This window comes from Perognathus longimembris, chromosome 7 (assembly GCF_023159225.1).
Source record: "Perognathus longimembris pacificus isolate PPM17 chromosome 7, ASM2315922v1, whole genome shotgun sequence".
NCBI lineage: Eukaryota > Metazoa > Chordata > Mammalia > Rodentia > Heteromyidae > Perognathus > Perognathus longimembris.
Genome location: NC_063167.1, coordinates 15,660,834 through 15,671,056, shown reverse-complemented (window position 1 = coordinate 15,671,056; position 10,223 = coordinate 15,660,834). Strand labels below are relative to the sequence as shown.

Below are 10,223 nucleotides of genomic sequence, written 5' to 3'. Positions count from 1 at the left end.
CCAATTGATGACAAGTGTGTTCACCCACCAGGTGACAGCAGGCGTGGTACCTGACGCTCGAACAACTTCTAAGGGACAAACTTAAACATTATCACATGTAACTGCCAGGGTACGACATCCTTGGAAAGGGAAAAAAAAAAAAACCCTAAGGATGTTTTCTCTTTTTAAAGGGCAGGACTTTATAAGGTAAGAGGGGAAGCCTGGAACCTGTTTGAGTTCTCATCTCTTCAGAACAATGGGAATCTTCTATCCCTAAATGGATACTGGGTTTTCACAACTCTCAGATTGATCCTCCCCCCCCACCCACAACTCCCTCCACACCCCCAAAAAAAGAAGCACTGTTTCTCTAAATCCTTCATTTAATATCAGGTAGTGCTTCAACCCAAACACGCATAGTATATATACCATAGAGAAAGGGCCCCAAGGGCAACTGAGTCATGCATGATGCAGTAGGTCCAAACCATAGCCCAACCCAAGGGAACTGTCAATCAAGGGCCTGGAAGAGGGATGGAATGCTTGTTCCTCCCCCATTTCTCTTTTCCTGCTAGACTTAAGCTGAAGTCCATGGAAGAAATTTCCAATCAGTAGAAGTGATGAGGGCCCAGGGCCTTGGAGGGTAGATTTGGTTGTAGAGTATTATAAAATATGTTTAAGAAAAAATATTCCAGACCTCCAAGCTGCAGCCCAAGTATCCGCTGGTCCAGTGGCCTGACCTCTACATCTAGACAGGGAAAAGGATTTGGGGGCATTGGTGTAGATTGGTAAAGGAGCAGCATAAGATCATCCCTCCTCTGTGAACATGTACATAGACTCAGAGCCCCTTCCCCTCAGCCCTACTCTGCTGCAAAGAAGCGGCTGAGAGCGAGTGACAGCTGTGCAGGGTCTGTCAGACCAGTTATTGGATCTAATGCAGTGAAACAAAGTCATTCATTTAGGTCCTATTTTCACAAGGGGCAAGGAAAAGCAAGAAACTTGACTTCACCCCTTAAACATATACACTCTACCCTTCACAATTACCTGTAAAAATGTCTCAGTTCAAACCCAGCTCTGCTAAGGTTGAAGTATGAAACACACATAATCCAACTCCTCTCTTTCAGTCCAAGTTCCGGCCTGTCAGCAAGACTGTTGCAGAAGATTTCTGAGAGGCAGAATCCCCTGCGATGAGGAAGGCAGCTATTGAAGGAATTCCAGGAGCATGAGACTGAGTTTTGCAGAGCAGGGTGCTGTCAGTTTCCTTTTCTACTGATATCTTCTTCCTTCAGAGCAAACTTTCTCCTTAGGACCTCAGAGATAAGCACGGCAGGGTCTTCCTCCTTCATTAAACTCCGAGACCTGGAGATACAACCATAGCTTGTATTTAGGAAGTACTTGCTCTGTCCAGGGCAGTGCTCTATGACTGTATGCGTCACCTCACTGAATCTACACAGTGATATTGTGAGGTAACTGCTATTACAAGCCCCACTTAGCTATTGGAAATAAGCATGAAAAGGTAATATGCCCAGAGTCACTAGTCGCTGACCAAGTTAAGTTGAGTCCAAACCTTAAACCCAAGTTGGCTGGTTCCAGATCTCATCTTCTAACTAGAATGTATTTTTCTCTCTCTCTCATCAGTTGTGGGGCTTAACCTTGGATTGGGCGCAGTCCCTGAGCTCTTTTTGACCCACAGTATCATTTTAGGTTTTCTAGTGGTTAATTGGAGATAAGAGTCTCACAGACTTTCCTGACTAGGCTGGCTTTGAACCATGATCCTCAGATTTCAGCCATCTGAGTAGCTAAGATTACAGGCATGAGCCACTAGCGCCTGACTACATATTTACTATTTATTGAGATATTTATACAGTGCAGGCAAAATAAAGGGTCGTTGATTTGTTGGGGTTGGCCTCCTGTGTCTAGGGTTTGGCTGGCACATACCTTTGCAAGAATGTCTGCAGGGGAAGTGACTGGTGACTTGACCATTCTGGATATTCTAACCCTTACTAGTTTTGGGGAAAAGATTCACTAAAGATAGTCTACTACTATGTGTGCACTCTCTCTTAAGACAGCTCTCTTAAGTATAGGTTAAAGTACTGGAGTTTGAACTCATCAAGGCCCTGGCCTTGCTAGGCTAGTGGCCTACTGTTCCTTGAACCATGCCTTCAGCTTGTTTTTCTCTGCCAGTTATTCTTTTATCTTTTTGATAGCGCTAGGGTTTGAACCTGGAACTTTGTGGTTGCCAGGCAAGACTTCTACTACATGAGCTATACCTCTAGCCACTGCTGGTTATTTGTGAGATAGGATCTTGCTTTTCATGTGTCTGAGGTTAGGTTAGGCTACTTGTTGCTGGGATCACAGATGTGAGCTACTGCATTCATTTGCCCTCTGTGGAGACAGTCCAGTGAACTTTACTACCCAGGCTGGTCTAAAACTGGGATCCTCCCAACTTAGGCTCACACGCAGCTTGGGAGGTTTTGTATTACAGACTACACTGATTTTAAAGCTAAAATCAACTTTATGAAAATCTTCCGACAAAAAGTTTACCAATTTGAGAGGCTGAAACATATCATATAACCCCCTAACTTGGAAACATAGGGTATGGAGATACTGGCCCTAACAATACAAAAAACTGAGGTAGTGAAGTCACTCACAAACAGAAATTGCATTAGATGAGCCTGCTTGTAAAATTCCCATTTAGTTGCCGTGACTTAACAAATGTAAAGTATTGCTAATTCCCCTAACAGGGCCCCAAATACCAGTAATCGGGAAGTTAGCAAGCTTTGTGAATGAAGTAACATGGTTACTACTGAGAACTTCATAGGTAAGTAGGCTATATTAGATCATTGAGCAAAGGCAACTTAAACATCAAAACTCCTTATCAAATACTTACAGATCTTGGCTCTGTTTTATCCGATGAAAGTCCTTCAGAATACCCATCATGTCTGCAAAGCTGCTGGCTTTGGACAAAGAGATGCAGTCATCCTCTTCAGATGAACTGCAGGTAGCTTTGTGTTCTGGTTTACAGCATTCAGGGCTGGCAGAACAAAGGGAGACTGATGGAAGCTCAGGGACCTCTGCCTCAGTCTCCTCAGTGATGTCACTAATGACAAAGGAAGTTGTAGAGTGGAATGAGGATCCAAAACAAGGTAAGGGAGAAGAGACATTTGAACTTCCTGGAGATAAGAAATCTGGCGTTAAGGAAGCCGAAGCTGAAAGAGAAAACAAGAAGCATGGATGGACATTGGGGCTACAATACAGCAGTGATGTATTCGCCCCACAAGTACTGTCTAAAGAACATATTCTCCTACACTGACCCATGGCAATCCGATAGCCCACGGTGCTATCAGTAAGCTAGAGGAAGGCACCTCCACTATCCTTTCCACTCAGGGGCAAGGAAGAGGGAGATGTACTGGGCTCTACTCAGGAGGGGAGAAAAGCCCATCCCACAAAGTTTTGGCTCCTAAGGTTTCTTTTCCACGATGGACTATGGAGCAACAACCCTGTCTTACACTGAAGCAACAGGGGCAGGCAAGGCCTGCCCTTGTCCTTTTCTCTAACTGGAATAGTGATCTGACTCTGTTCTTCTAAATCTTGCTGTGAGCTAGTTTTCTGGGAAATCTAGAGTGATTGGTCCAAATTTGTAATGGAGACAATTTCCTTGATTTCTAACTTGTTTGGTTTTGGGGGTTTTTTTTTGGAGGGGATACTAGGGATCGAACCCAGGATATTGTTGTACTTGATAGGCCAGTGAATTTCTAAGTTTCTAAGAAACATTTTGCTTATCTCTTGGATGACAAAAAAGGCAAGAAATGAGTGGAAAATTTAAGTGCAATCCTTTCATAAAGAAAGCTTCTACCAGATAAATACATGAAGAATTCAAAGGGGATGACATGATTTTTATGTGCTGCTCTGCCACCTGACAAGATTTTGAAACTGTCTGTCTTTGGGCCACTGAGCATCTTAGATCCTGTTGAGTGGCTATGCCCCAGGTTAAGACAGGCTCATTCTTTTCCAGTGGTTCTGCCCTAAGGGCAGGCAGCCATTCTCTCAACTGAAGGACCAGGTAAGAGGGTATGTCTTGTTGTGATGCTGAGGAATGTTCATTCTATGAAAAAGCAAAGCTGCTGTAGACTCATGAAATATGTGATTTTGTGGCTAGGAGGAATCTGCTTGGAGAGTTGTAGGTTTTTGTTCCTAATCACACTGTCCAGCCTAGAATGACCGGTGGAAATCATCTCTAGGACACTACAGACTAACCAGCCTCAGGACAACCCCCTTCACCCTGGGCCTGATTCCCCTGAATCACCGTTTTCCTTAACCCTCTCTGCCCAGATTCTAAGAGAAAAGGACAGTCTAATTATAGTATAATTCCTAATCAAGGAGTCTAACCTGCATCTGCTGCTACTATCTTGGCGATCTGGCTGCGCAGGTGGCTCAGCTCATCCTGCAGCTCAGTGCTTCGGCTTAGGGCTGGCAGGGCTGGCTTTTTCAGGGCCAGGAGCCTCTCCTCAGATCCACGCAGGTTGGGCACTGAGGCATTGCGCTGCATAACAATCAGAGGGCTTGGCTTCCAGGTGTGTCTCAGGGGGCGCGTATCACTCCTGGACCAGAGAAAGACAAATATGTCCATGACTAACAGCTGGCCAGTATCTCCCTCCTAAAATCCCTTCACCCCACAAATTCTGCTTTGCTACTGAGCTCACAGCTCTTGTTCTATTCCCCATAGCCTCTCACAAACACCCTCCCTGATTGATGCCTGATACTTCCAGAAAGGAGTTCCCCATTCCCTGGCAGGTTAGCTACTTCCTCAGCTACCTGACGCGGGCATACGTCTCCTCTTCATCAGCAGCAATCCAGGCAATATCAGCCAAAGTAGGGACTGGGGGCACATCTCTCAAACACAGATCAGAGATATTGGGCAGGGTCTGTGTGAAAAGCAAAATTTAACAGCAAATGGCGATGTGACATGCTAAGCCAATCAGACTTATACCTAGTAGGGCAAATGGTGCACACTAGGTGTCAGAAAGGCTTCCTAGAGTGAGTACAAAGTTCTTGGTTGGAAAGAGCTTGAATAAGAAGCTAGAAACAAGAATGTGGGATTACAAATAGTTCAGTCTTTAGTGGGACCAGCCTGAGTTTTTAAAACTTATTATAAAGGTGATGTACAGAGGACTTACTGTTTCATAAGTCAGATAATGAGAACATTTCTTTTTGAACAGTGTCCCCTTTCTTCATTCGCTCCCTGTACCTGGCCACAAGTTGTAACACAGTTGTGTTATGTTCAACTTGATAAATGTTCAAAATGATAAATTATACAAAACCAACTCACGATAGGATTTCTTAAAATAGCCCCTCAACTCAAATGAATAACCACCAAGAAACAGGAGCTGAGTTTAAGCAACACCATGTTAAAGAAACATTAGGAGGATTCAATCATGATTGCTGTGATTAAAACAAAGTAAAAGAGAATACATCTAGAAAAACAAACTATACTAAGATATTCATGTTGTGTCACAACTAATTATAGGTAATTTTTCTCTACGCTTCATAATTTAATGGTTAAACGTTTAAAATTAAGATTTCCTTAAATATTTAAGGCAATTTAATTTACAACAGAAATATGGGAATTATAAAACACCAAACATAAATGCAAATGTTTCTGCTGCAAATGGGTAGGTGGGTCCAGGGTTAATTGTTCCTAATTTTATTTACTTATGTGGTACTGGGGCTTAAACCAGGGTTGTCACACTCTCTCTTGCCTTTTTTGTTCAAGGTTGGTGCTCTACCACTTGAGTCATACCTCCACTTTCAGCTTTTTGCTGGTTAACTGGAGATAAGTGTCTCATGGACTTTCCTGCCTAGGCTAGCTTCGAAGCTAAATCCTCAGATCTCAGCCTCCTGAGTAGCTAGGATTACAGGTGTGAGAAATCAGTGCTCAGTCAGCTCCTATTTTTAGCAAGGAACCTGAGACTCCCAACAGTTAAGTGATATTCCAAGATCACATAGAATACTTCCACTGATCCCAGGAACTACTGCTAAAATGGGCCTTTCGGGGGAAGCTTCAAGTTGCTTTGAATGTTCTTGGCAAATTAAATGAATTTACAAAGATAAGTACTTAGCACAGTGCCTGACAAATAGTATGTGCCCACGTAATATAAGCTGCTCTGGCTTATACTATCAGGTATACTTCTATTTTGATGGAGCCTGTGTCCTTACTTGCCCAGTACCATCTGGCCAATGGACTGGACAGGACACAGATGTTGGGGCAACCTCCATAGTCACACTCCTAATTCCTGATGCTTCTGAGACACCCAGGACCACATCCTGTTGAACTGTGTTGGTGATTATGGGTAATTGGCAATCTGAGTCATGAGATGACTTCTACTCACACACTTCCAACCTCATAGCTGACTCTAATACTAACCCTGACAATTTGTTTCTCTCTGGGCTTAAGTCCTTTTGTGTGTGTATTTTTGTCTCTTTGTGAATGCAAAGCATTGTCTCAGTTTCTCAAACTCACACCTTAAACTATCTAGCCTGGAGCTGGTGCTTTACCTCATGTTCCTGGATGGAGGCCTCTGGGCCTACTAAGCTTTCTACTGCAGAACAGGGTCTCAGAGATGAACTAGGTCAGGCAGGACTCTGCTACAGAGTGGATGCTAAAGGCTCCCTAGACATAGATAAGACTGAATTAGCCTGGTAAAAGAGTGACAGTATTTGGCCAGAAGGAAGAGCTGGAGACTTGAGGCCTCAGAGAAACATTCAAAAGTGGTGAAGTCATAGGTCTGGTGGGAAAAGCAGAGATCCACTCAAGTCACAGCATTTAGTGTCCTATGTGGGAACTTGCCAGGTTGTAGATAAACACCTCAGAGCACAGACATAATCTAAAGATTTGGTTCCTCAAAGACTTGTGACTTGATCTGATAAACTGGGTTGCAGGAGCCTTATGAAATCTTGAGACACCAGTCAGGAAGGCACAGTGACCAGGATATACTGTGAACACCTAGTAAATATTCCTTACATAATGAAAACGTGACAGGACAGCAGGCTGCATTAGCAAATGCCAAGAGGTCTGAGGCACAAAGTGGCACTCTGCTCCTATACTCTGGTCCTCTACTTCCCCTGCTCCTGCAGCACACTCACCTCAAAGGATGCCCGGGGACACGGCTTCAGGGGTAGATTGGTCCCAATTCTTCTCACGACACTTCGAGCAGCCCCATGAGGCTTGTTCTGCCAGATTGGGATAGTCTAGAGCAGACAGTTACAAACTTGGTGATAGTCCAGCCCCTGTCCCTACCCTCTCCTCTAGCAGGAAGACTGAAGTCCCTACTCCTAGGAACAGGGCACCACCTGGGTAAGGGCAGGGTCTTTAGTTACCCTTGGCCTTCGGCCAGCACCCAAATGGAAAGCTGCTGCTACTAAGGCACTAAATGCTGGGAGGGCCCAAAGAAGGGATGTCTCTCCTCCCTTTGCACAGAAAGGTAGAAGCATGCATTGACTCCAGAGGTATCTCCAAGATCACAGTGGGCTGATCACTAGGGTAGGAGGGGGGTGATCCAGTTCCAGGCCTCCAGGTGAAATGAAGAATAACTGGAGTCTCACATAGACTTCAGCAGGCCCATTGCTCACCTTCCCCAGCCCCTCGGGAATATCTTACCACATTTGTTTCCATCCCCGACATTTCAACCAGCTCCCGCACTTGAGATACAAGGCAGCCACTGGGCAGCTTGGGGAGGCAGGAGGTGTGACTCCTTCATATCAGGCCATGTTGAGGAACATCAGATTCCCTTTCCTGTGAAACAACCCCCCCCCCAATGGGGACTCAATGGCTACCACACAAGCACCACAAAACGGCCTGACAGAGCCATACTTAAAACCAAGACCTCTGATATCTGGAAGGTCAGAAAATCAGCCCAAGAGGTGTTACCTTTGCCAAATCCAGACCCTTAAAAGTTGTGTTCCAGACTTGCTGAAAGAACATGACCAACCCAGGGAACCTTCTTGGGCCCTAAAGTTTCTTGAGTCAAAGTTTCAGAGGATGCAAATGAAACCATTTGATAACTACAAAACAGGTGGGAGAGCCAAATGAAGGTACCATCCAAGCTGAGTGCTTGAAGATCTGAAAGCCAGCATGTGTCAGCCAGCAAGATGGTAGAAGAGGAGCAACAGCCAGCCTGTGCTAATCTGTCTACTAAGCTACAGGGAAAAGAGACAACTTTCTTTTTTTCTGGAAGGAGGAGTATATTAAGCAACACTCTACTTCTGAGCCATATACCCCAACCAAAATTTCTGGTTAGCCAGAAGGCGAGTCATTTAACGTTTCTGAATGTTGGTTTCTATAATCTGTAAAAAGGAAACAGAAAAGCTGCTGCTGGAGGCTAAAGGTGAGTGAAATGGGAGGATTTTAAGGTACTAGATGAACTTTAAAGCATGACACAACTGGCACCCCTTTTGATGCATTCTTCACCATGCATGGTGAACAGATGAAATCAGTGAACTCAGAGATTTCTCTTGTCCATCAAATACCAGTAACAGCCACTACTGCCAGGCCCTATGCTGAGCATGCTCTCAAGGGATTCACAGTCCAGCAGAAACACAGCCTGAACATATTCAAAGAAAGGCTTATTATCTCTACTTAAAAAAGAGGTATACTAGGCAAGTGGCCAGGTGAGTCCAAAGGGGCTGGGAAGGGAAGGCCTGTGCACCAGCATAGGCCCAGCACAGCAGGACTGGGGATCTGCAGGGGGCAGGCAGAGTATCCTAAGGCTGCAAAGGTGGTGAGGTCTGGGGATGTCATGGAGGAGAACTGAACCTGATCTGAACAGGAAGACGGTCTGGAGTAAAGGCAGCTCTTTTTGGAGACTTCCTTAGACAGCTTCTCTTTTTATCTTAGGAGAGGAGTTGGCACTAAAGGGCCTCCTCTGTCCAATTCTGCCTCCAACTGGGACTCACTCCATCTTCACGCTTCCCTTCGTGCCTTTTTGTCAAAGTGCCGTGTGTGCCAGGCTCCGTCCTGAATGCCAGTGCCCGCGCGGGTTCACCTAACAGTGCTGCTGCGCTTCCCAGGTTAAGTCTTGCAGCCACTCCTCATCTCCAGATGCACAGCCGGGGAGACCTCCTCAAAACACCAAGGGGCCACTGCCAAGCCCTGCCCCTGGTTAAGCCCACTTAAGACACAACCAGCACGATACAATCACAGCTCGGGGAGGGGCCTGCAGCCCGCGTCTTGCGGGGGGGGGGCTTCCCCCGGGGCTCCGCGATCAGCCCCCAGCGCGCTCAGAGCTGAGCTCCGCTCCCGCAGCGGACGGCTCAAAGCGGGAACCTGGGGGACGGATCCGCGCGAGGCCAGCCCCGGGCGCCAGCACTGAGACCTTCGTGGGCGAGCACCAACTTCGCGCGAGGCCCCGCCCCGCGGCCGGCCGCCCCACTGCCAGGCAGCGGCGACGGCCTGCCCGCCCCCCACCCCTCCGCCGGCCGGGCCGGGCCGGGCCGAGGTCGGTCCTCGCCGCCCGCCCCGCGGCCGGAGGGCACCGGGAGGCGCCGAGGCCCCGGGGGCGCGGCAGGGGCCAGCAGACCTGACCCGCTCGGCGCGGGCGAGCGGCGGGCTGCCGGGCTGCAGCGGCCCCTCCAGGACTCAGTTTCCCTCTGGCCGAGTGAGGCGAACAACGGCAGCTCCGGCGAGAACTCGCGCGGAACAGGGTTCGGTGTACGGGCGGCCGGACGAGCGGTCTTCAGACATTCCTCACCTCAGACTCGGGCTCCGGGACTCACCTCGCGGCCCCTCCCACCGCCGCGGACGGCCCGGCCCGGCCTCGAGCGCCCTCACTTCCGCTGGTCCGCCCCCCCAGCCCCGGAAGCGATCCCTGGCAGCTGCGCGCGGGCGAGCGCTCGGGCGGGGGCGGCCCGGTGGGCGGGGCTGACCCCCAGGGGGCGGGACTGACCTCCCGTGGGTGGGGCTTCAGGCTGGGACTGCAGCCGGGCCGCGGTGGAGGTTCCTGAGGGCCGGTGGGTCGCGTCCTGCCGCTGGCCTCCGCTTCTTCGTTCCTCACCGACTTGTGGAAAGCCGGGGTCTGTGTTTCTGTTCGGTCCCGAACACGCGGGGCCCGCTGTCCCCACGTCTCGCCCTGGCGTGCCCTCTCCACATCGGAGCTTACCTCGCCTCCCTTGCTCTGGTGCCCTGCACAGGTCCCGTTTCCCAGCCAAGGCGTTCTGGAAAAATCTCCAGCCAGAATGGGCAGCAGGGGGCTGGG

General features: G+C 48.3%; 1 protein-coding gene across 4 annotated transcripts; it reads right to left on the bottom strand.

Annotated features, from left to right (window-relative positions):
• Nucleotides 1-341: 341 nt before the first annotated feature.
• Nucleotides 342-9,817, bottom strand: Mtfr1l (mitochondrial fission regulator 1 like). Of its 4 annotated transcripts, none has more exons than XM_048350553.1 (7): nucleotides 9,720-9,817; nucleotides 7,631-7,765; nucleotides 7,117-7,221; nucleotides 4,789-4,898; nucleotides 4,363-4,574; nucleotides 2,864-3,182; nucleotides 342-1,332 (listed from the first exon to the last, which is right to left on the bottom strand). In XM_048350553.1, the coding sequence occupies exons 2-7, from the start codon at nucleotides 7,652-7,654 to the stop codon at nucleotides 1,227-1,229; spliced, it is 876 nt and encodes a 291-aa protein (XP_048206510.1). In that variant the 5' UTR covers nucleotides 7,655-7,765; nucleotides 9,720-9,817; the 3' UTR covers nucleotides 342-1,226. The 4 variants fall into 4 exon arrangements, with proteins under 4 accessions (XP_048206510.1, XP_048206511.1, XP_048206512.1 ...); XM_048350554.1 differs by having other exon boundaries at nucleotides 9,745-9,763; XM_048350555.1 differs by lacking the exon at nucleotides 9,720-9,817 and having other exon boundaries at nucleotides 2,864-3,146; nucleotides 7,631-9,281.
• Nucleotides 9,818-10,223: the final 406 nt, after the last annotated feature.